This window comes from Anoplolepis gracilipes, chromosome 5 (genome assembly GCF_047496725.1).
Source record: "Anoplolepis gracilipes chromosome 5, ASM4749672v1, whole genome shotgun sequence".
NCBI lineage: Eukaryota > Metazoa > Arthropoda > Insecta > Hymenoptera > Formicidae > Anoplolepis > Anoplolepis gracilipes.
In genome coordinates, this window is record NC_132974.1 from 6,500,001 (window position 1) to 6,526,230 (window position 26,230).

At 47.3% G+C, this 26,230-nt stretch overlaps 1 protein-coding gene and 2 long non-coding RNA genes across 9 annotated transcripts in view; 1 reads left to right on the top strand and 2 right to left on the bottom strand.

The window, feature by feature from the left end:
- Nucleotides 1-10,492, bottom strand: part of Dati (zinc finger protein datilografo) — a 77,824-nt gene extending 67,332 nt beyond the window's left edge. For 4 of the 7 annotated variants that reach the window (XM_072892000.1, XM_072891998.1, XM_072891999.1 and 1 more), the window contains exons 1-2: nt 8,746-10,492; nt 6,853-6,963 (exon numbers count right to left, since the gene is read on the bottom strand). In XM_072892000.1, coding sequence (XP_072748101.1) covers nt 6,853-6,963; nt 8,746-9,816 — 1,182 coding nt within the window. In that variant the 5' untranslated portion in view covers nt 9,817-10,492. The remainder of the gene's footprint in view (nt 1-6,852; nt 6,964-8,745) is intronic. The other 3 variants (XM_072891995.1, XM_072891994.1, XM_072891993.1) reach the window with 1 other exon arrangement.
- LOC140665660 (uncharacterized) overlaps nt 1-26,230 on the top strand; it is a 216,204-nt gene that overhangs the window by 84,808 nt on the left and 105,166 nt on the right. The window contains exon 3 of the long non-coding RNA XR_012046643.1: nt 18,204-18,326. This is a non-coding gene — a long non-coding RNA (uncharacterized lncRNA). The remainder of the gene's footprint in view (nt 1-18,203; nt 18,327-26,230) is intronic.
- On the bottom strand, nt 12,037-25,886 carry LOC140665659 (uncharacterized). Its single transcript, XR_012046642.1, has 3 exons — nt 25,785-25,886; nt 23,677-24,272; nt 12,037-12,171 (listed from the first exon to the last, which is right to left on the bottom strand). It is a non-coding gene; the product is annotated as an uncharacterized lncRNA (long non-coding RNA).

Sequence of the window (26,230 nt, forward strand, 5' to 3'; positions counted from 1 at the left end):
GAGCGAATGGCGGTCTGGTCCCCTCAAGATGTCCGACAATGTTAATGTCGTATTTTTACACTAGATTTTATTCTCTTTATAAAAAGTATTCGATAAAAAATTGCTGAATTTTTTACATTAAATACTTGAAAATATTTTTTTAAATTATAACATTATTAATTTAGGTTTATCTAAAGAGAGACTCGTACGTGAGATTGTTTTAAAACCTATATTTTTTTAATAGAAAAGTTATTCCCAAAAATTTATCGAAAAAAAAAATTCTGTATAATAATAATAACAGATTCACGCGTGTATGTACATAAATAAAATCGCGGCTGTTTTCGACACGCTGCATTTCGATGAACAACTCCGAGTGCACGCAAAATGCACAGATATATACGTATATCTGTCTCGCTATCGCTACGAGAGGCAACTCGAGAACTATCTTCTTCTCGCTTCTCTTCGCGCATCTGTCTCCGTCTTCTTTTCTCGCTCTTTTTCTCCTTTCTTCCCGCGATCTCGCAGCCAGATCCTGACCTACGACTACGCTTTTGTGCAAGTATGCGAATTTCGCCCGAAAGTCGACGCGGCCAGAGGAGTAGATTTGCGAGCCTCCGATCACGGAGCCAACAGTGGGGTTTCAATCCCATGGGCCCCGTGCGGGGAACCGCGACGTAAGGAAAGAAGGCAGACAAGAGGGAGATCGAAGTAGGTGGTGGAGGTGGACGTAAGAACCGAGGGGAACGAGGAGGATGTCCAGGAGGATGCGGTGGTGGCGGAGGACTAAGCGACATGGCTCACGGTACTGGAAACAGAAGGCGGGAAGGCTCGACAAGGAAGAAGAAGACGAAGAAGACGAAGAAGAAGAGGAAGAAGCAGAAGAAGAAGAAGAAGAGAAGGATGAAGAAGAAGAAGAAGAAGAAGAAGAAGAAGAAGAAGAAGAAGAAGAAGGGGGCTGATCTAGCGGCAATATACACACGGAACGGCGCAGACCGCGGCAAAACTCCGCAGTTTTGCTGTTCGATTTTGCAAACTTATATTTAGAAGGGCAACGATCTTTTGCCGCGCGCACGGCGGTAAAGAGAGGAGAGGAGAGGAGAGGAGTGTTTCTCGGATACGCGCGGTCTCTCTCACTAGACAGACGCTAAGATTTCTCGACCACGAGAGAGCCACGAAATGGCAACTCTCGCTACCATCGCGTTTGTGCCCCGTTTTTTTTTTTTTTTTTTTATCAGTAATCCATCTTTCTCTTCCGCCGTTCCTCCACTGTGTGGATGATTTTTCTTTGTCTCGATATAGTATTGTTAGCATCAACGATCTCGATTTTTCTGATTCGACGAATTCAAAATATACCGTTGTCCATTTTTAACCGAATAACGTCATTTTATAGATATCTTTATAAAAAGCTTTATGAAGTCATTTATATAATTCGTTACTCGTGATAACGGAATCTACAGGAGATTGTTGTTGGAATTTAAAATTAGACCCTGGATCGAAGACGAATCTATTTGCGAATCATGCGCATTTTCCTTTACTCCTCTTACGCATTATTGATATATTGTCGAATTTATATAGGTACTGGAGATGCACATTGACAATGAGTAATACAAACCGCACCGTCGCGTCAGTAAAGCAAGGCCGAAAACAGTACGATACCTCTGCTGCCCTATAATCGTGCATGCATTATGGGAACTTGGAGGTCAGTCACCTCGGCGAAGCGCGTGTGTTTCGTCGTCGACTTTACTCGCTCGCGGCGAGTTTCGCGCGGACTTGCATTCCCCGCTCAATAACGAATTCGCCGGTTCGTCGCGCGAATACCGTGCCGTTAATTGACATAATTGTCCGCAACAAATATTCGCGTGGTCCGCCGGACAACTTTCGCCCGTCTATTATCACGATGCACCGTGTTTCGCGACGCTCATCTCATTTCGTTTTCTTGCTTTTAATTTCCGCGTAATGTATGCAATCAGCAGTGGTTACAACCGCCGTGGCGTCGTTAGTGCACAGGCGTCATTAAAAATAAACGCTTCCGGAATAGCCTGGCGTATATTTGTCTGAGCGATAATCGCGCAACACGTGTCTCTCCGCGTTTTTACCGTTTGTCACACCGCCGCGTCGCGCCGAGTGCGTGCGGCAGAAAAAAACTTGCGCGATGATCGACGAGGGATTTATCCACGCCGTTCGATTTACCGCGAATCTCCGGCAATCTATGGTAACGAGATATTTCCGCGATAGCGCATTGATACACGCTGAAACGTAATATAAGCAACGGGCACGCATGGCGTGCGCGGGCGGATTTCGTTCCTTCGTGGAACAAGGTTTTCTCTTTCTTTCTTTCTCTTTCTCTCTTGCCAGTGCAATCTTATCGCGGTGGAGCGCGCTGCTCTCGCCACGGCTACAGAGGAGAACGCGGAGTCAACGAACGATAAAAAAAAAAGCACGAAGAATAAACTCTGCGCAGCCCTCTCCCCCTCCCCCGCCGCCGTCCTCGCCCTTCTCTCCTGGCCGCCTCCCGGCCGTTTCTCTCGCGATCTTCCATCTCTCGCGCGCGCGATTCTCCTCCTTGTCATCTGCATGTTGCAACCTCTCGGGCGTGTGTGGGCGCGAGCGCGCTCTTCTTCCATCCTCTCTTTCCCGTCCCTTTCTCTCTCATTCTTTCTCCGCAGTACGCCCTCCCCCGCCGCCTCCGCGGTCTCACCGCCGCGCCGCGCGCTTCTCTCTTCCCTCTTTTTCTCGTGGTTTGTTTGGGGTAGGTCACGGCGAAGCCGCGTACGAAAGACGAGGAGACGGGGAGAGAAAAGTGAGAGAGAGAGAGAGAGAGAGAGAGAGAGAGAGAGAGAGAGGGAGAGAGAGGAAAGAACCGTGTGTGTGCATGCCGTATGTGCACGTTGAGGCCCTGTGACGTTGCGTCGCGTCTTCCACCTTTTTCCGTCCATATAAACGACTCTTTGTACCGATCGCGCGGTTTTGACATATCATTTGCGACCGCAAAAACGGTATCCGTACTTTGACACAGCTCACTCGCGGAATGCACCCACGAATCCGATTACTCGTGAAATGGAAAATCACAAAGAGATCAAGTAATGTTCAAATATGAGAAATTTCAGTCTTTTTTGTGAATATAATTGTCATCGCGATAACTTTTCTATTTATTTTTTATTCACAATACTGCTGAAAGTTTTTCATGTCTTTAATACGTTGCCATAAGTTGTTATTTTCTTTTTAATTTTATTTTATTTAGTTACGCGTTTGTAAACTTTTCGAAATGGTTCCTTTTACTTTTAAGCGACACTTCCGTAAGAAACTTTCTCTTCTGTAGGAAAATTAAATTTCAGAAATAATTTGCCTCTCGGACATTATCACCCGCTGTTTCTTCCAGATTCACCGACTTTCGAGCGATCGAATGCATTCGATTAGGCCGAAGGCGCGCGCGTTATTGTTGTCGATCATGCGATCCGAAAATCATAGAAAATTACTGAAAAGCCAAGAAACTCTGATGATCCGCCCGGGATCAGGCGAGAGGGGGTAAAACATCGAGGGAGACGAGGGGGAGGGGGAGGGAAGAAGGCACCCCTCATCTTGAGACGTCGTAATTCTGTCTTTGCCGTAACGGCTATCCGGCACGGAACTTGACCCCCTTCCCTCCCTTTCGGGCTTTCTTCCTCGATTCGAAACAACCCCCTCCCCTTCTTATTTCTCCTTTCCTCAGTAACTAGAAGGGTTAGTCGTCGAAAGAGAAAGAGCGGTGAAACAATGACACGCGCGCGAGAACCGTTATTTAAATAGTACACGGGAACCTTTTTTCTCTCCTGGCATGAGAAGAGGAAAAAAAGCTTATACTCCTTTGAAGGGACGCAACGTGAGAAAGAATCTACGAGATTTGCATGCCCGGGATGAGACGTAAACGCGCTAGCGGATAGATAATACGCGTTTCTTTTTTGCTATAATATAAGAGAAGCGAGAGGAGGGGAAATAATCATTATTCAATCGTCTTGCTTTGACGTACTCGACGATTAAATCTTTATACACTATTCGCGACTATCGTGCTTCGCTCTGACATTTTCGTAATTTTCTCCATTATCCGTCTTAAAATAATTAGAAATCTATCAATTTATCATTATGTGATAAAAGTAATTTAAGAGAGTTATTAAATTTCTGTCGGTGTGTTGCCCCTTGTCTACGTTTTCTATTTAATTATCGAAACCATGTTTATAATAATAAGTATTTGGAAAAATATTTTTGTTGAGGGAAGAGCCTTAAGAAAACGCATAAAAAGATGTAAAAGCACACGTTGTCGCAGAGATACGTTAATCTACATTGAAACAATGACACAACAATTATATCCGTAACAATTTATATCCGTTGGAAAGGAGTTTGATCTCTTTCGAATTTTCTTTTACCCTGCCCCCGACTTTCCCATCCTCTGCTTCCTTCGTTACGATTCTGGTTTCTCCTAGCAGCTGTCAGCTCGATCCGAAATCATAGTCCCGGATCGATCAAGGGTGGATCGTAGTCTGGATACGACTTGACGATGGGTCGTTGCGTCGAGCGAACCGGTTTAACGCGCGTTGAAAGAGCGAATTGGGGAGAAGCGCGGGCAAAAAATTCATTTGAATCAGCCGACCCGGGTCGAGCAGAGGCGTCGAAATAATTGGATTTTAATTTTCGAGGTAGCATGCGGTAGAACAAAAAAAACGCGGGTGCACCCCCGGCCCTGAGAAACATTCTCCGTGAATGTTTATGTAATATCGTAGCGCACTCATCTCATCCTCTGCCGCGGAACCCTTCATCTTTCCCACGAGCTTATAATAAAAATTCTCAAGTGTCTCGAAATTTTTTCATCACCGGTGGCGTCACTGCCAGCAACAACGGCCAAATGCACTCTTTTTCGCGTATATTATTTTTACCAATCTTTAATTAAATGGAACTCAATTCAATTTAGTTTGATTCCATTTAAAGCGTGTCACTCCTTGTAATTTTTTTCATAAAGTTTGTTTTAGACTATCTGTTATAATTTCCGATAAAATTCATGTCAATATATAAAAATCTATTTATAATTCTGATATCTCAATATATTTTTATATTCTCATCTGTATTTTGTATATATATTTGTGTGTATACGTATTCCACTTTTTCAATATTTTCCACATTAGGTGACATACAAAATTATAAATTGCGTATCCTGAATTAAATTGTATCGTGAATTATAAATCGTCTAAAATTGGTTCAACGCTGCATTATTCTAATTTACCGTAAGCTCTTTTCAGAATCGATATAATTTTTTATATTATATATAATATAATCTCGTTATTTTTTAAATGTTGATTCAACAGTATCAAGCGATAAAACAAAACTCCTGCAACAAGTTGACATATCTTAAGGATTAAGGGTTAAGAATCAATCTTATCAAAAATATACTTATCAATCTTGATCACGTGGACAGAAGGAAAGAACGATAGCTCGCTTGGACGGCTTGGTGGTCCGCGAACGGCTCGTGGGGACGGTACAAAGGAGGCGAATGTTTTAATTAAATCTCGAGGAAACGTGGAAACTTCGCCATCGCTCGACGTTTTTGCGATTTTCCGAAAGTTTCGCTTCGCGCGCGCGCGTGCGGGGCGCGGGACGAGACGGCTTTTAAGGTGGCGATGGAAGAAAAGGAAGGAAGGACGAGGTGGAATACGGCGGAACGACGAGTGCCCGAGCAACCTCCCCTTGCACCCCATCACCCTCTTTCCACCCCCTCCTGTTACCTTTTCTGCCGTCACTCCGACCGCCACCGCTATCGCCCGCTAAAATAAAAGAAGCCGCAAAAACAAAAGAGCGCTGCGGCTACTTAACGAAACAAATTGTTGTTTCGTTCTGAGGATGAGAATTTTAAAGTTTCCCGCAGAGAGGGACGCGCGGCAAAGAAGGGGGAGTACATCCCGCCTTTTTAACGCGCTGCCTCTCCTTTCCACGTGCCCGGGACCTCTTGCTCCATTCATCGTACGACAGTTTAACGTAATTCAGAGCTCGTTAGCGTCGCTTTCTTTCTCCTATGTATTTTCGTATGGTTGTTGTGCTTGAGATGTTGACGCATCAAGGTCGCGCAAGATGAGCCTCGCGCTTGCCACGCAAATTGGCCAGTTGTCGAAAAAACTGTCGCTGTGATGACATACCATATATATATATATATCATACTTTCGTGACACAAGCGTATTTCGTTGAACGTTACAACGCCAAGCATTGCGTTTTTGTCGCGTATCGCGCGTCATTTGTGAAATCTCTAGTGTGGCATAATCAACGGCGCTTGTGTTAGTACGAGCGCGAGCGAAAACGAGGATCGTTCGAACCGCCGCTGGCGGTCAGTTACGAGTAATAAGTAAGACTATTTCACAATGCACAGGAACAAGGCGACACATTCAGCCGACGAAATACAAAAACGAACCAATATACATATACATGCCAGCGTAAAAAGGAAAAAAAAGATAACGTAACATCAAGATGAAAATAACGAACGAATAAGTGAGCAAAGCGATCGTGATGCAAAACGAGACAAGGGCGATCGCGAGAGATTTCGGTGGGTTTGCGCGGAAGCAAAATTATTGCAGGCAAGACAGCGAGAACTGAATGGCGTTCTGCGAGTGACGATAAGTGAATAAAAAAAAAAAAGGAAAGATAATAACAACGAACTAGACGAGACGCAGGGCGTCCGACGTGCAGAGAACGAAATAAGTTGAAACAAATATGTAAATGAAAAAACGACACAGCGACAACCTCGGCCGTCGGTGATCGGACGAGAGAAAGCGAGGAACTTATTAAGATGGAACACGTCGGGCAAGGAGAGAGCATTAATAAAAGGGATCTTGTGAACGGGCTGAGTGTTCAACTCACTCGCTGCAGGGTAGACCAGCATTCCTCGAGGGTGCGTTCACTGATGTTGCCCATTCCTCCACCACCGCCGGCACCTACTGCACCTCCAAGCCCCGCCGCAGAGGCACGAGACTATCAGGCAAGATAGGATAGCTCATGTTAGTCCCCGATCCTTATCGTTCTATGGCTACTAACTTGTAGTTTTACTACAAAACTTGTTTTCGTCCAACTACTATATACATTGTCGAATAGAAAAAGAAATTCTCTATCGATCTGATAGAATCATAAACTGAGATTAACGTGACAAAACGAGTATTTCTGCTTCGTTTGTAAATAGATAACTATCGCTCGAATCGATCGGGTTTAATATACTCGCGATATATAATTATTCGAAAATGAAAAATAAAAATATTTCCATAAAAAATCTAATAATAGTACAATACTTTCTATTTACCGCTGCACACGTTGCGTTCGCGAAACGTTTTTATGTGAGAATTTCTAGCTAAGGTTCTCTCAGGTTTTCTTACAAGCGATATTTATAGTCTTGCTAATTACGAGAATCGCCGATGCTCGAGCTCGTTAACGCGATCTTAAAGTTCCGCTATCTGTCAGTAGATACGATATGATTTTTCTTTTCTCTCTCTCTCTCTCTCTCTCTCTCTCTCTCTCTCTCTCTCTCTCTTTCTCGTTCTCGCTCTCATTCTCATTCTTTTACACGCAGTTTCTCGCTCTCTTTCTTTCTCTCACTCAATCTCTCACTTTCTTTCATCAAGACTTTGCGGCCCATACCGTCGCAGAAACATGGCGCGATATTTTCTTGGTAACATCTTCCCGGCGTACCGTATGACGTATATGCGTATGGTATTATCTGTGTTGCGCGGGTCAAGAACCCCGGGAGACGACGTATCTGCATCTCTCCGCATTGGTGTGCGTGGGCCGCGTTCGCATTTGCGGACTACACTGCTACTTTGATGTGTGCGTGCTCTCTCTCTCTCTCTCTCTCTCTCTCTCTCTCTCTCTCTCTCACGCTCTTACTCTCTACTCACTCATTCTCTCTCCCTCTTCCGCGTGTACGAGCGTGTAAGTCAGTAGTAAGTCAACGTACCTTGCTAGTGTGAATGTATACATAGATGTAGGTATGTGTACGTCTGTATGTGAGTATGCGCAGCGTGGTCAGCGTATCTAGGTACAGTCGCGGAATCAAATCGGCGAAATTCTCGATGACAAGTGACTTTGTAACGCGTAGGATTAAGATGTTAAATTAATGCAAAAGCCATCACGTTAATATTCTAATCAACTAATATCGCGAATTCGTGGTAGCAAACAATTTTATTCGAGCGATAAATTAGAGGCAACGCTTGCCATGTCTCTTAACGCGAAGGCACGCATTAATATTATATATGCAAGTTTTAGTGGATTTTTACGCAACACGACGAATTGTCGCGATGTAATGAAAGAAAATAAACAACGCGCTATTTACAAGAATGATGTACTATTTCCATGCCAATATGTAGGAGAGACCTTGATATCTCGCGATATTTAGGGCCGGTTGACGACGGCGACGGTGACGGCGACGGCGACGGCGACGCGTCGACAGCTATGTTGAATAAATATTTTTCTCCGCGAGAAGAAACTTCGCTCTCGAAAGTATTGTCCGGCGTCTGTCCGAGTGAATGACCCTATTTATCGGTGCGTTATGTATTTTTATCACGGTCGCCTCGTCCCAGTTTATTTATCGCTGCTCTCCTCCTAGTGGATACACTCGCGGGAGACTGGTTTCTCTCGCGAATGGAAAATAATAGAAAAAGATGAACGCGCGCAATACCGTATAACGAAAAGGTAATGCCAGAGTTTTTGCGAGTCTGGCGAATGCGAAAACTCCGGGACCTCCTTGCGCTCGCAGCTTATTCTCACCTGCAACTCGTTGACGAGCTTCTCCGTGAGCGTGGCATCGTGCGAGTCCTGGCTGGTCGCGCCCGGACTCAGCATGGAGTTTTGCGAATTCTGTTGTTGACCGCTCGACATATTCATACCGGCGAGGCCGCCGTTCTGCGCGATGGTGCCGGCCATGTTGAGGGCTTGCTGCTGTAGGTTCTGCGTAAGATTCTGCGCTTGTTGCTGCAGATTTTGCGTGAGATTTTGCGCCTGCTGCTGTAGCGCTTGCTGATTAAGCGCCTGGCCGAGATTCTGCGTAAGATTTTGCGCCTGCTGTTGTAGCGTCTGCGATAGATTTTGCGCCTGGTTTTGAATGTTTTGTTGCAGGCTTTGACTCGCTTGACTTAGATTCTGCGGTTGATTAAGCAGCTGCTGTTGTTGCTGCGGCGATAGATTCGGTGTCAAACTTTGCGCCAGATTGTGCTGCAAAGTCTGTCCGAGATTCTGCTGCATGTTCTGCGTGAGCGCCTGAGTTAATGCCTGGCCGAGATTCTGATTGAGCGCTTGAGCCGCCTGAACGGCCTGCACCGCTAAGGACGGGCTCGACGCTTGCGACATGGTCTGTTGTGCTTGCGCGAGGCTATGTAAGCTCTGGGCCATGCTGGAGGCGATGGCGCCCTGATGGTCCGCCTGTGGCGACGGCGTCGTCGGTGCCGGGGAAGACTGATGCTGTGGTCCTTGGTTGGTTTGATTCATCGATAGCGCGTGTTGTTGCTGCTGCACGTGCTGTTGCGGGCTCGCAGTGCCGAGGGTCGCGTTCGCGTTCTGTTGTACTTGCGAGACCGCGGTCTGCTGCTGTTGTTGCTGCTGCTGACCGAGCGGACTGTGCATCTGCTGGACCTGCTGCTGGTGCTGCTGGTGCTGTTGGTGCTGCTGATGCTGCTGCTGCTGTTGCGTCGAATTCGAGATAGGACTATGCTGTAGTCCGGGCGAATGCTGAGGCGGACCGCGCTGCGGCTGCTGCCAGTAATCCGACATCTTGAATACATGTTGGCGTAGCGCGTGAAGGTTCGCGGCCGCCGCGGTAACAGCCGAGGCTTGGATCTCCATGGGTTCGGATTCGTTTTCAAGGTCGGGCTCCGGCGAGCTGCAAGGATCTTCGTCCTCCTCCTCGTCCTCCCGCTCGGTGATATCCTCTTCTTCTTCGTCGTGAATCCTTGCGGACCGATCCGGCTCGGATCCGGGCGGTCCTCCGCCAGCAACAACAGCAACACCACCGACGCTTCCACCGCCGCCGCCACCTCCACCGCCACCTCCGCCGCCGCCGCCGCCACCTCCTCCTCCTCCTCCTCCTATCCCACCCCCCGAATCGCCAGAGTGGAGATGATTCCCCGGGTGATGCTGATGGTGATGCTGCTGTTGCAAATGATGGTGAGGACGCGACTCTGGATTTTGGTTCTGCTGCGAATGCTGTGGCTGTTGTTGTTGTTGCGGCTGTTGTTGAGGTTGCTGCTGCTGCTGCTGCTGCTGCGGCGGCTGCTGATGGTGATGCTGCGGCTGCTGGTGGTCTAGCTGGCCGAAGTCTGGTTGGGCTTGCGTCTGAGCACGCAGGTCCAGGGCCGCCGTCGCGTCCGAAATTTTGAGGCCTTCGCGAGAAGCCCGGGCTACCCCCTTCCGGCGCAGCTTGCCCGCTTTTTCGCACCCCTTCCGGTAAGCAGCTCGACGGCCGGCACACCTCTGCGCTCGCCGCCGTTCCTTCCTATCTTCCTTCTCGCTCGGCCGCTGCTTTCAGCCTCGGGATCGTCGTAACGATAACGATCCTCGCGCCGCGCCGAGCTTCGACGTGGGCGGCGGGCAACGTCAGTTACTCGCCACCTGCTGCGACTTCCCGGCCCTGCTACCTACCGCCTGGCTCATGAAACTTCCTCTTATAATCTCTCCACTCCCTCTTCCGGGTCCTCTCCCAGGTCTCTCCCTCTCTATCGCGCCTCCCCTATATATCGTAGCTGTTGCTGTCGGTCGCGATGCCTCTCACGAGTGCACCGCCGATCGGTGGTTAGGTTGTACGTCCGTAATGCGTCTTTTATCGTGATGGCTCGTTACGCTTACGTACGCAGATCCTTGTCTCTACGTGCCGCATACGTTTGTGTCCGTTTGTTCGCGTTTTCGCGGTTTTCGGTCGATGAAATTCTTTTCTCTTTCTTCTCTTCGTTTTCTTCTTTCTTCTTTCTTCTTCCCCTCCTCTGTGGGTCGTGTGTGTGCGTACGTGTGTGGTATGCGTGTGGATATGTGTGTATAGGTTTTATGCGTGTGCTTTGCGTGAGTTGTTGCGCGCGCGAGCGAACGTTCTCCAGCAGATGGGAGAACGGTCTATTTTCCTTCGTCTATCTAACTTAAATTCTAGCGTACACTTAAGTTCAGGTTAAAATTCAGGATTGCCCAGCCCGGACGGTGTAAACGAGAAGGATAGTCCACGCGGACGCGAATCGGTTATCGGTCGGAAGGGCCTTCGCTCCTCTTCGGGGTGAGAAATCGCACTCGCGGATGATTATCGCTCGTCCCGTTTTGCCCTGAGTATTTTAGCCCCGTTATGTTGGATGTGCGTGAGTGTTGTGTGTGCGTGCGTGTGTGTGCGTGAATGCTCCAACGCGCTCGAACAGGCTCGTAAAGTTGGTGTCCGCTGTCGCGCGCGTCGGCTCGAGTGGTTGGTGAATTCGTGTGAATTCTTTTAAGCGGGACGAGAGCGTTTCTCTCCGGGATTTCCGTCACTCCGTTTCTGCTTCCGGCTGCTTCCTCCGATTCTCTCTTCTTTTACAAGCGGCTTCGTCGCGTCCGTCGATGACTCCTCCTCGAAATGCGACTCTAGCGTTTTAACTCTTTAAAAGGAATTCTATTCGATTATCGATCACCGCTCGTCGTTACCGATATCGTCGATGGTAGTTGTGGTTGCTTCTTATTATCGTTTAGGTTTAATTAATATTGCACTTAGGTACACTCGTTTTTTGAACACACTGAAATATATGTATGCAGCGCGGGGTTGTCTATTCTTCCGATTCTTGCTCTCTCTTTCTCTCTCTCTCTCTCTCTCTCTCTCACTCTCTCTCTCTCTCTCTCGCTCTCTCGCTCTCTCGCTCTCTCCCTCTCTCTCTCTCTCTCTCTCTCTCTCTCACTTTATCTCCGTCTCTCTATTTTTTCCTCTCTCGATCTTTGTCTCTCCGCGCTTCCGTAGCTTCTCCCGATCTTTCCGTTCTCTATCTCCTTTATCGCTGTCTTCGGATGCGCACGATCAATTCGCTAATCACTTTCTTCTTTGCAACCCCGCTTCTACTCGTTCGGCTCTCGGTCTTCTTGCACTCTTCTGCTCTTCCACTTCTGCTTTGCTCGTCTTATTCTGCTTCTTCCGCTTTGTCCAGTCTTCCTCTCCTGCGCGGGAATCTCTCGCTGCAACGCGTCTCCCGCTCGAAGCTGCAATCCAGAACAAGAAAATACATTTTTTTTTTGCGTTATTCGAAAAAAATATCACGGGCAACAAACATATTTAACATGAACACGATTAATTTAATTTCTCAACTTCAGGCAACTGTTTCACACGTTTTTCTCATGATCGGCAAAAAGTCGCAAAATATTAATTAAATACTTTTTAAATATTCAATCAGTCGAAAGCTCACAATATTCACTACGAGATTCTCGGATCTCGTTATAATAACTAAATATAAATGTCCTGACAGATTTGGTATATAAGAAGACAACGTCATTTAAACATTGATTTTTATCGGATTGCGTACAACCAGCAGTCGCAGTGAGAAAATATCGAGTGCCGAATAACGAACACGATATAAATCGAATTAAATAGAAGAAATGTGATAAAATTTCGCGATATCAAAAAAGATATTATCCTCGAAATTTTGCAATCTTACGACGAGGTAATGTTATTAAACGCAATTCTCTTTCGACTGACGTTTATGAAGGGTTACACTTCCGGCCGCGACACAAACAATAATTTCAACCAGCACTGTCAGAAGCACGCACTAATTACGCGACATGGTAAATTTTGTCCGTTTGACACATCCAATTCTCGTGTCGATAACATTTAACATTATACAAATTCATGTCCTCCTTTTCGCGATACAGACTCTCGTTAACGTGAATTTTTCAATTAGTTTTTGCATTTTAGGAAAATCGGTCGGCACGAAAGCGCGAGTGTCTTTTGCCGTCGCGTGGAGTTCATCACTGATAACACGAAAAAGATAAGACATACACGATGTAAAGATGCAGGATTGACATAAAGAAGTGAAAATGGTTAATTTTGACAATAATGTCTTAAGAAATTAAATGTTTATTTACAGGAAGGAGTATAAAATAAACGTAATAAATAACAAATCAAAGCACAGGATAAATAGGATCAAAATAAATGTTTGGAGCACTCTGAATAGTCTCATAGGAGGTCTCATGTGAGGTACGATATGATTTATAATTTAACGTAACATCACTGCGCGAGTAATAATCGCGATGTCTCACTATGATGTCTCACTATCGTTCACACGTACAATTACATTTGTATTTTTATGCCAATCTCTCATGGTTTTTTTGTTTGTTTTTTTCATAGAATTGAAAATTTGTCAGTTCTCCGCCGAATCGCTCTCCCTCCCGAATTATTCCGCAACACGCGCGAACGCATTTTCTTTTCGCGGAAACTGTCGCTAATCAATGAAAAGGGTTGACACAATGTCAATGAAATGCCAAATAATATGTTGCGACATATGCCAGGCTTACGCGACGTGACGAGCATTGTCGCTCGCTTGTTGAATTAACGATTCGAAATGATCACGCGCGGATATTCGCATAATTGCTAACTCGTTTACTCGCGACATGGCGACTCGTTACGTTTATTGTTTGCCGTGTAATTCCGCGATCACGAATATTATTAAGATAGTTATTTCTCGTGACGGTTTGTGCGACGGATTTGACAACAATAATGGAGATCTCCTTTCTGTTATTTTCTTTCTTTTTTCCCGTCATTTCGTTCTCGCATCTCTGCGATCTTACCGAAGCACATCGTATCACTACCGGGAATCGAGACGGGATCGAAGCGTGTGCGATTGCGACGAAACACTGTTGAGACGGCGACGATGACGTACCGGGCATGTCAGAATTCGGAAGAGGATAGGAGGGGGTGGGTCAGTGGTGGTCTCGTTGGCCGAAAGTGGGGAAAACTGGCTAAAATGACACGAGAAAGAAGAAGAAAGTAGACGAGAGTAGATGCATCGTCGATAAGGTTTACTAATCGAGCCTCGGTCGCAGAGTCGTACGTTCACACAAGTCGAGTCGAGGCGAGGCACAAGATTATACAAGATAAAATAATTCCGGAGAGAAATAGTCCGGAAGGATCCCTTACTGAGAGAGATCCAAGAGTAAGTTGACAAAGCGATGCGGTCGACGATATTTGGTAATGCGCGTAATACGTAAATCGTTGCACCTCGGGTCCGGCTGCTCGCGACCTTCGTGCACGGTATCGGCCAAGACACTGTTCTTCCTCTTCGGAGGACGACGACGGTAACGACAACGAAGACGACGATGACTACTACGACGACGACGACGACGACGACGTACGACGGGGGAAAAAGCTCTCTCCTCTTCCGCGTTCGAGTCCTTGACGGAGGAGGAACCGAAACTGACTCGGGTCTGCGGCTCGCGAGAAACGCTAAGTCCTTCTCCGTCGAGGGCCGGTGGTGGCGCGCTTCTCAGACCGCGTGCGTCTGACTAAAAGCCACCCCCTCGTGCCTTAAAGAACGCGTGTTCGGGTAGGGGCGTTGTCTTAGGTGGTGCGCGGCCGCGAAATTTCTGGCCACCTCGGGGCGCCTTCGCCGTACGCCGTTTCTTCACCGCGGCGATCTCGCACGCGGGTCCGACGGGCCCGGGCGCGGGCCCAGGTTACCGTGGACCGACTCGTGACCCCGGCCGCGTCCACCCACGACGAAAATCTACCTCCGTGAGGACGAAAAACTGAGGCCGCCGAAGGACAGGAGTTTTCAAGCTACCCCTCTTTTCCTTTGCCCCCACCAGACACGACGTCGAGGCGCGCGCTCTATCTCCCCCTTTTCCTCAAACTCTCCTCTCTCTTCACCCCTCGCCCAGATGGGTGGGTGGGGGTTTCTCCGCCGCCGACTCCGCCGACTCCGCCGACGCCTCGTACGGGGGTAGCGTCGTAAGGGGTGAGAGAAAGAGAGTGGGGCCGCTCTCCGTCTTCGTTTCGCCAGGCCAAGAAAACCTTCCCGGCAGGAGGGAAGGAAACGGTCGTAAGAACCGATTATCTATCCCTGTCTATCTCGATCGCTATCTTACACTTCGCGGTTACGTTCCGGCGCACGTAAGTACGCGAGGCCGGTACGAGCTCTTGGACCGAGGCAGCTCTTTTTGTTAAGGGTACGTCCTTGAAAACTTTTCCTTCCTTCGTCGCGGATCATCTCCATCACGTAAACTCACTTGGTCCTTCTCTTTTCGTCAATTCAACTCCCACGCGGATTAAAGGATTCTCACATTTACCGAGATATACATATATATATATCAATGCCGACGTAAGCATGCGAACGCCACGAATCGGGGTATTCGACTGACGAAAAATTGTAGGGGGCTTCTGCAAGGGGGTGTAACAGTCTGAGGTATGAATAAAAAGAAGGGGGACCGTCGTATAAAAATGGCCTCCTCCCTCATGTCCCGTATGGCAACATACGCGTGACTAACTATGTGGGGGAGTGGGGCAGGCTTTTTTTTTATCCTTCTTTTACGGATCATGCCCGAGTTACGTAGTTCGCGACTCGCGTCGATGCAACGCGCCAAGTTTGCCCTCGCGACTCGGTGACAATTAAGTCGATTGAGCGCCGCGGATCCATTGATCGAGCCGAGAAAGCCGGATTCAAATGTATCAAGTCGATCTGGCCTATCCGTCATTCTAGCCTCCCTTGCGTTTTGAAAGTCAAATCGCGATTTAAACATGGATCATCGACCTTGCGGAGGACGTCGACTTTCCAGTGGACGCGCTGATGCTCATTTCACGGCGGAGGGTGGTCGATGGTGGTCATCCTGCTCGTCTTACGCACCCTCACTCGCCAAAGTAGACAACCAAGCCACCCACCCACCCACCCCTTCCTACCCTTCTTCTCCCTCCTTTCGAGCTCTCGTCTAATGTATCTACCCCACCATCGCATTAGGCTCCTATTCCTCCCTTCTCCGCCAACGTCTTTTCCCTCCCTGCACGCTCCTTCGGCTGTCCTTCTCCTGCCGATGTTTTCCCTTGTCTAGCCTCGCGTACGCCAGTCAACATCCTTTTCTCTCCCTTCTTTCCCACTCTTTTTCAGCCGCCTCGTCTCGCACCCCCCCTACGAACATGACGACCCCCCACGCGCTGCTTTTTTACGCTGGCCTCGTCCTTTTTTCCACGTGGTATACACGTGGAAGTATGAGTCCAGAGGGTGGGGAGGCGCGACCCCTTTTTTTTCTTCACCCTGCCCCTAGCATCCGCGCAAGTGAATCCCGCTGGTCGTCCGAGACGACGCAACAACGCGTCCACCCTTCCAACCCTCTCTCTCTCTCTCTCTCTTTTCCTTCTCTCAACTAGAAGGGTAGCGACGATAAGAAACGACGAGCAAAGAAAAGAGCGTCACGTAGCGTAGCGTCGCGACGCGTCCGGTCGCATCCCTCCACCCACATCGTGTCGACCCTATCCGCGTTTCCTCCAACGCGCGTGCGACGAGGGTGGTGGACTGTCGTGCGAAAAAAGTTAGCCAATGGTTCGGCCGTTCGGCCGATGGTGGAAAAATTGAGTGACCTTCGTCGCACGTGCGATACCACGCGTACAATAACTTTCTTTGTCGCGGTGCGATGGACCGTCGAAAAATGTTTCCCGCTCCTTAAAGAGATATACTACGATGACCGGATATATGACGAGATCGATTATTTTGATGTATAGGTCGTTTCGTTGCACATATATGTATATGTTTAAGCAGAACTAGAAAGCGACAGCGAGTTGAAAATATTTTTGTTATCAGTTTAACTTCAACTATATTATTTATAGCAGGGTAATCTTTTTTTTTGAAATTAATTCAGGTACAAGTGTCTTTTTATTTTTGTAAAAAATGAAGTAAATTTTCAATTGTTTAATAATATTAAAATAAAACAGATTTAACGTACGATATGATTTGTTAAGAAACGTCTTCAAAATACATAAAAAAATATATAATAAAAAAAAATATTTATGAGAAGAAATGTTCGAGATTAGCTCTAAATATCTACTAATCGCTACGAGAAATTTGACAAGATTTCTCAAGTACAGAAATATCCAGTTGATCGGACGTCAGCGGAAGGCATGTATAGGACGCAAAGTAACGCATTTCCGACACGAGGGTCCTCGGCCACGAAAGTGGCCGGGGAACGATCGCGATCGAACTTCCGTTCGCGGCAGGCTGCCGCCGTGGTAAGAATTTTCGACACTGCTCGTATGCGGGTGGAGAGAAAGAGAGAGGGACTGGCTTGTTGTATACGCGCGCGCGCGCGAGTGTGTTCCTCCGAAAATAAGTACGTAGAACGCATTGGGCAATCGAGGCTCACTTTAAATTACAAATGAAGCGGCCGGCCCGATGCCGGCGTACGCGAGGATAAAAACAGGTGAGAATCGAGCCTTTGCGCTCGGTTTATCGGGTGGGTGGATTGTCAGGTATACGTGCGTGTGCTGCACGTGCGTATGTACGTTTCGTACGTACGCGGCATTTTAGATCTCAATCCCGATCCCGATTCCCCCTTGATCCCGATCGGCAGCTGGACTTGAAGAACCGACTAACGGACGTACAGACCGCGAGTACTTGGCATGTACGAAAGTTGTTGCACGTGCACTTGCAACTTTGACGGCCAGTTGTGCCGGCGCGGCGCGGCGCGGCGCGGCGCGGTGCGGCGCGGCGCGATGCTTTGAGAATCGAGCCGATCGACTACCCCGATAGGACGTATGCCTCTGCGTAGGAAGACATTTGTCTTCTGGGCTTGATCCTACCTACTTTAAATTGTCCGCCTTCTTCTTCTTCGCAAAAGTGCCGGCGGCGGGGGAGTGCACGAAAATGTGTCGACGAAGATGGTTGTCAGATGGTGAAATAAGCGCCGAGATATTTGTAACCCTCGTGTCTTATATGCGTTTTTCGAATTTTCCGGCCAGCGATAAGACTAATATTCTAATTTGATTCTTGAAATTCTTGTATTTGAATTAAAAAAAAAGAGTTTTTGATTAGTCAATTTTTGATTACTCATTGATCAGATTTTCAAAACAGTTAGAGACTGAAAATGAAAAAAAAAAGAAGCATACAATACGTATAATTCAATATCGATAATTTTAGTTAAACAGAAATAATTATTTTATATGACTGATTATGTATAAATGCACTTTTAACTTTCAATGTGTCTGTCACGCAAAAAGATTTATAGAACAATAATTTATTCGAATTACTTTGTTGCAGGAATTTATTTTGCTGCTCGTGTGTAGTAGCCCTGTCTCAACCCCTCATCGTAAAACTACCCCGTGGCGAGGTGACGTCTGGCGGCGAAATAAGGAACGAGGGAATGAACGAGTAGAGAAAAGGGTGAGTCGTTTTAAGGTTTTTGTCCGTGCTAACCTCGGTAAAATATCGATCAGGACGAAGGGGCGATAACACGATAAATGCGAGTAGATGTGATATATGCATTCATTCAAAGATATAAATGATGTATTATTGTATGTATAATAAAATAAAAATTAAGTACATATGGAAAAATTTGAAAAAGATATATAAAAATAATCTATAAAAAATAAAAAAAAATTATAGAAAATGTCTTTTTAAAATAATTTTTAAGAATATATATTTTTTTATATTTTTATATTTTTATATTCTTTAGAAGAAAATCAATTAATATTCGTATGAATTAAATAACGTAAAATACAATACCTTGGAGCAATAAAACTAGCACATTTTTTGTCGCAAAATAAATTTGAAAATTTAGCAAGTAAAGAAAAAGGACATTTGTTTTTCTACGGTAATAAAAGCGCCACGTCAGACAATTGAACTCACCGAGCAATGTTACATCGATTTCAATCCTTGGCCACCTCACGCCCGTTATCACATTATAATGGTGAATACGTCGCAATAGGAACGAGGAGACACACTATTTTATTCGGCGGGAAATGAGATTAAGATCGTCGCGACGGTCGCGATTCGGCGAATCGGTGGAACGTGCAGCACGCGAGCCATCGAAACTGACGGCCCGGATTAAGAATTCTAACGGTAGGAGTAGCCGGTCGGCAGTAGGATGAAATGAGCGACGCGTCCGGCGCATTACGCAATGAAAGAAACAAATGAAGCTTAATAGAAAAACTGCCCGCGCTAGAAAAACCCATTCTGTCGTGCACTTAGTACAGCTGCGTCAGAAAGTGCATCCGCAAGTGCATCGGCCGTTCGTTTTCCCCTCGTTGTTGCGCGAGATGCACATTTTGCAAAAGTCTTTGCTGGCGATAAGTTAATAACGCAATTTGGCGTGTATGAAAAAATTTCGCGTTACATTAAATGCAACAATTTAAATTCAAATAAATGTTAATGGAAAAAAATATGCGCGGTTATACATATACATCCTATCGTTTCACGGAAAATTTGCGCGCGCGACGTTCTTTCAATTAACGATGCATCGAACACGGAAGCGAGGTCATCGATGCATTGGAATCGTGGCGAGTCAGCGATCCGAAAAACTGAACGGGCGGCAGCGAGACACCTCATGAATTTTTCAAGTTCATTCGGACGGACAGCTAATTAACCGTAGTAATCGAGCAAACGTGTAGAATCGACTCACCACTGTCCAGTGTACTTTGTTCCGGTTCTAAATTTGATTTACATTAAATATGAGAACGCGCTCGTCGGACAAGCGAGCGTGCGTGCATACGCATATCGTCGCATTAAATATAACCAAACGCAGCAAACGCGCGTAATGAATCAAATTATTTCGGACCGCGGCGCGGTTGAGGGGGAATAATTTAGCCGCGTGAAAAGGATAAAAGCGCGTAAAAAGAATGAATTGCAGATTCGTCGAACAAACGTATGTAAACGCGGTATTTGGATACAGCCGGTCGATATCCGAGGTCGATTCCGGATAATTTGGGATGTCAAATATCGCGTCGCAAGATCAAAGGCGCGTGTTGCGTGTGCGTGAGCGTGTCGAAGCGTCACGACACGGACGCGGAACGCGTCGTATGCATTTTTCCCGACTGTACCACCACCGTCGTCTGCGGCTGTGTCAATAGGAGCCAATCTAAGTACATATGCACACACAGACGTAATGCAGCTCGCCGCACACTGCGACTCGTGATGCAATCGTGTGCCTCGTGCCTCGCGCAGTTTCGACATTCTCTTTGCCCCGCGCTATGCGCAAAGTGCGGCAACAAATACCGCGATCGGATGCGATCGATCGATCCTATCGGTTTGCGCACCTGAAATTTTAACCTCGGAGCAAACCCGAGGCTCGACCTCGGCCTCGGCCTCGGCCTCGGCCTCTGCCTCTGCCTCTGTCTCTGCCTCTGCCTCTGCCTCTGCCTCTGCCTCGGTCTCAGCCACGGCCTCGGGCGTCCAGAATCATGTCTCGAGAACCCCGCATAAAGATGATCCGAGTACCAAGTGTATCTATCATTTTTTGCATTTTTCTGAGACTTTGTACGAACCACGAAAGCGAGATAAGATAAGCGTGCGCGAATCCAGGATCAAGGTGAAGGAGATAGCGCGATGACTTCGGGCGGCATCGCGACAGTTGTTTCGGAAAAAAATCACGCGTCTCGCGTTATCGGAAAAATAAACTGCGCGTACCATTCTTACCAGCGAATGTAAAATCCACGTTGGCATTTTGAGGCTTGGAAACCGCGCGCCAGAAATACCCATCTTTCTCGCGAAAAGATAACGTAATTAGATTAGATTTAATTTTTAAAAGTGCCGATTTTACTGAATCACGGTTGTAAGTACTCGTAGTCACGTGGAACGTTTGAAAGGATAATTGTCTTTCATTATTCGCAAATCTTTTCAAGTTCGTAATTTTACGTTAAAAGTGACGAAAGAACGAAATGATTTATTAGATAATGTGAAATGCGCACGATGCAATAACGTGGCTGCGATGAAAATACCAAGATAAAATTTATCGCGCATTAGTCTGTATCATTGAAATGTGATGGTGAGAAACAGAATCTTTTCTTTCTTAATGATTTCGGATAAGCAAATTATAAATATAACCAACTAATCTCGATTATTTTGTAACAAAGCTGTCGGGCGTGACGATGGCGAGATGCGGCGAATCATGAAAGATGGCAGACGCCGGTCGATGATTGTGAATATTTTTGCCCGCGCGCACAATCAGTATTTTCCGTCTCGTATATTTGCCGTAAAGTACGAGGGGGCCAACCAGGGGGTGGAAGGGAGAGAGCGGCGGAATATATACATAGAAAGGCCGTTAATCAAAGCGACAGCGAGCTCCGGTCCGGGATACCTGGCTGGAGTAGCGAACGGCGAGTTTTGCCATTTTTGGGGGGGAAAATTTTCCGTGGAAATCATTGACGTCGCCCGGGTCATCGACGAGCTCTACCCGGCGGACCGAACAGCTACACGTACACGGACACATAGGCACGCACGTGTATGTGTATACGCGCGCGCGCGCGCGCGTATATGTGTGTGTGTGTGTGTGTGTGTGTGTGTGTGTGTGTGTGTGTGTACCAGAGTACACAACGTGGGAGGCCTGTGTCTCGTATATATCGGGGTGGTAGTTCCCGCAGAGAACGGCGTGCGACGGCCTCCCATTGGCCTCCCATTGGCCGGTCCGGGGGTGGCTCGCTGCAGTCATCGATTCAGGCAGTCATTGGCTGACTCGGCCCCGGCCGCCATTTTGAATGACTCCGGGATCAATACGCGGGGTGCGGAAAAAAAGTGCATGCAGGCCCACCACCGCCGTCGCCTTCCCCCCAGGTTCCCTCGGCCGTATCTCACGGCCGTTCTATCTCGGTTCGCACGCCACCCCGCCACCCCGCCGTTCACCCTCGCTCTCTATCTATCGCCAGTTCATGCAACCACCGACACCGTTGCACCACCCTCCTCTTTCCACCCAGGGGCACCCTAACGCCTTTCCGCCGCCGACTATACCACCGCCCGTCTCTTCTCCCTCTCCCCGCTACGCCCTGTCGTTACCGCTCTTCCTCCGATGGCATCCCCGGCGCAACAACGCTAACCATCGACGACCCAGCCGAAGGGGGTGATCGGGGGGGCCGTTCACATGTATACGCGCACGGAGGAAGGTATACATGCATACACGTACAGCGTGTTCGCGCGTTCGAAAATCATCGAAAAAATGCTCGGCGAAAGCGGGGTTGCCGGTATTCCGCCGTGGCGCCGCCGCCACCACCGCTGCCGCTCCCGGCCATCGCTACCGCGTTCCACCGTCATTTCTTCTCCTCCCTCTCCCTCAGCCCCCCGCTTTACATCCACAGTATATGCAATTCTCTCTCGCTTTCTCGCGTACGCGTTGTTACGTTGCACGCTACGTTTTCAACACAGGCCAACTCGTCGGGAAATAGGAAATTTGAAATCGAAGCTTCGCTCCGCCGAGCCCACCCTCGTCCCTCTTTCTCCCGCATCACCCTTGATCATCGGTGGAGCTCCCGGGCCTGGCACCGGACCCGGGGGTGCGTCATCGAACTCGGGAAATGGAATGACTCCGCGTACTACCGCGCGTTCTTTGTCTGAGGATTATCGCGAGTCTCGCCTTTTTTCCCCCCATATTTTTTTCCCGTTTTTTTTTTCTTTTCTTTTCAACACAAAACGAGAGAAGAATTTCCGCTGCTCGACATTGTTAATATTTCTTGAAAACATTGCAAATAATACGTTTTGACGAAATAAATATATGATTTAAATTGCATGCGATAAATAAGCAGCGAATGCAACGACTTGAATGATTATATATGCGATAGGAGGAATTAGACGCGAATTATAAAAAGACAGAAAATTATCGAAACGTATGATTTAATAAAATGATGATTATGAGAAACGTAAAAGGTAGCATTGCCATATTATTGATCAATTTATTTATATATCTATACATCAATACATTTGTATGAAGTAGTAATTTTTATGATGAAGAGATAAATCGTGCTATAAGCATTTGAAATTAAGCTTTTATTATCGCGGGAAACTTGTTTCAAGTCTGTTTGAAGTTCACTTTCCGACAGGCCGGACATCAAGTCGTTGCAAGCTACTTAATAATCCGCGAATTATAATGGTAATATGCATAACAGCGATTCTACCGGGTAACAGTAGTCATTACGGTAGTCGCTATTATTACGGGCACTTTCGCGTTTAACTGTTTTACCGTAATAAGCTGCGGTCGTTTAGAGTAAGAGAAAGAGAGAGAGAGAGAGAACGAAGCTGGCAATAGTATAGACAAGTCGCGGCCGGCGCGAAAGTATGCATTACGCTGGCTTGTAAGTTTTATAGCGACCGTTGTTAGGTGGTGCCGCGCGCGAGGTCTGTCATTACGCAGTAACTTGTAAAACAGTTGCCTTTAGACGTAATATTATATATTGAAAGTTGAAGAGCCGAAAATTGATCGTTCCGTTTTAGAAGATCTGCTCCGAGCCGCTAAAACCACACGACAGAGATCATGAAGAACAAGTCGCGCCCCTCTTCTTTCTCGCTCGATTCATCGATGAATCGAGCGAGAAAGAGTATTCGCTCGAGAGGATCTCCTGCTGCTCATTTCGAAGCTTCTCTCCGGACATGGCAACCATCCCTCTCGTCCCCCCCCCCTCCCCCCTTTCCCTCCTTCCTCCCTCTCGAGCGACTTGGAGGGTTGGGATTTCGCGTTAGAATAGAGAAAGAAAAGTGTATACAAGGCATGCCATGCAAAGATCGATATTCAGTTAGTTGGTGTGGTACTTACGTTTGGAACCGAACTAACTGAAACAAGGACATAAGGCTTCTCTTGGTAGCAACGACTTTTAGATCACATTTTTAGTTATTAAGAATTTTATCGTTTTTTTTCATATTTTTCGCTTTTTAAATTTACGTTTAAAATCTAAAGTTTCTCAAAACTTGTTAAAAATATACTTTAGTCATATCTTTACAATTTACTTTGTAGGCGTCTAAAGTGTTATTTTTTTTGTTTGTTTGTTTCTTTCCCCCCTGTGTCTCTCGTTTGTTCCTTCGACAGTGTAGGTGTACTCTTCTTCTTTAAGGCAATGCTTTTGTTTCAATTTCGTTTCTTCTCTTTTTTTTGGTGCTTTTTTCGCGTATTTTTCTTGATTTTCTCTTTTTTCTTCTTAATCGTCGTCTTCGTACTCGTCGTAATTTTGAAATCAGGATCGCTCGAAAGTGTTTTAGCTTCTCTAAATTATTTAAGTCTTTTCGGCAAAACTTAAGAGGAGTTGTTCAGACGTTGTGTTTCACAGACAGAAATCGGTGCGTGTTTCGGAAACGGCGAAATTAATTTTTCAATGAAATAACTATGACAACACATAACAACACAGTGCGACGCGTCTGAAACAGAAAAGAAAAGGGGGCACCGCCGGACCCCGTATATCCTCGTTACGATCGATCCGTCAAGTGACTTTGCGATCGACGGTGGATCCTGTTTGCTAATCGATGAATCGCCGCAAACGGATCCACCGATGCCTCGTTTTTTTTTTTTTTTTTTTTTTTTTTTTTTTTTTTACGCGTTTTGTGAAATATGTATTTTTATCGATTTATCGGTAAGACGGTGTGCGGTTACGAAAGCGTCGGAATTTTGAGCCGCGTGAAACGTTTGCGGAGGAACCGAGAAGCGTACAAGTGGCGAAAAGGTGTATCGATCATGATAGATTATATCTCAGTTGTCGGAATGAGTCGCGTTTCCTGCAACTATTTCAATTCTAATTTAAATCAGCTTGATTATATCAAGTTCAAATTAATATACGATAAAATTAAAAGGAAGAATACAAAATATGAATTCCAATATATATAAAATGATTTTGAGAAAGTAATTTTTAGGATTTTAAAGCTCGAATCATCAACTCATTAGGGGGTTGCCCGGTATCACCCTATCTATGCGCTATCGGTAGAAATGGAAATCTAAGTTGAGTTAATCTCGCAGATATTGAAAGAAAAATGTAATAAATGAAAAAGAACACGTTACGGATGCAGGATATCGCGTGAATCTGCCATCATCGATGATCACACCCATCCCTGGGGCGTCCCCCGAGTCGTCGCTGGCGTCGGTCTAAGACCGTTCGAATCTCCCGCCTGACGAAAGGAAAAACCTTTACTATAAGAAGGGGGCCACGTGACTCGAGGAACGAATGAGCGTCTTTGCCACCCCCGCCGTGGCATCCTTGCCCGCCCCCTCCACCTTCTCTCTTTCCCCTTCTAGAGAGGCGCGCGGCGTCGCTCCTTGCGCGTCGTGGTAAGACGCGTCGGCACGTTGCCTCCGTCCTTCTCTCACCCTGGTAAGCTCCCTGTCTCACATCCTTCTCCCTCTCCCTCTTTCTATTTCGCCGTGCTCTCTCCATCCTCGTGCTTTCCCGGACTTTTCTCCCCCACGTGCTCTTCGCGAATCGGCAGTGTCTGCTGGCACGTCGCGGGGTGGCGATCTTGGAAGAAGGATCTCTCAGAGGGAGCCTGCTTCCGTTTCATCTTCTTCTCTTTTGGCTCTCTCTCTCTCTCTCTCTCTCTCTCTCTCTCTCTCTTTCTCTCTCGCCATCTCGCGATTATCGTCTTCTTCTTTTTCTTTTTCTCTCTTTCCTCGAATCGTTCTTTACGTCTGGGAGCTCCGGGCACTCTCCGAATCTTCTCGGGGAAAGCCCCGCGGGAAGCCGCCCCCCAAAGCCGTTCTCGGTCCCTCCTTTCTCTTCCGTACACGCGGACTTATATAGAACGCGCGGCGCGAGTCTCCGATATATAATTCCCCGATTTCTCGCGTACGAGCACCTCCGCGATCGCGGTACGCGTCTTTAACGAATCGTTACGGCACGTCCCGCCGCGTTAACGCGGATATTTCCGTAAGATTTCGGTAACCTTTGATAGAGGCATTGCGAGCATCCCCGTGTCTGAGTAGCAACTGCGCCGTGGCCCCGTGCCGGGCACCCCCACCTCACCTCCTCGCCGCCTCTATTGCACCACACGCCGCCCGCCGCCTAAACCGTACCGAAGCGAGCCACCAACCCTCTCTCGGACGTGCGCTGGCCCTCCACCCGCGTTCCATCTCGCTTTCTCACCGGTTCCCTGCCGCCACCGTTCGCGCTCTCGCACATTCGTCCGTCCGTCCGTCCGTCCGTCCATCCGTCCGTTCGTCCATCCGCCCGCTTACCCGTTCTCTCGCTCACTCCCTCCCTTCCCCCCCCTCTCTCTCTCTCTTTCGCTTGCCCTTTGCCGCGCGCCCCATCTCGCTTTCTCTTTCCGCCCGCTCTCGGACCACGAACCGACGTTCGCTCGGTTACTCGGACGCGCGCCTTCCTCTTTCG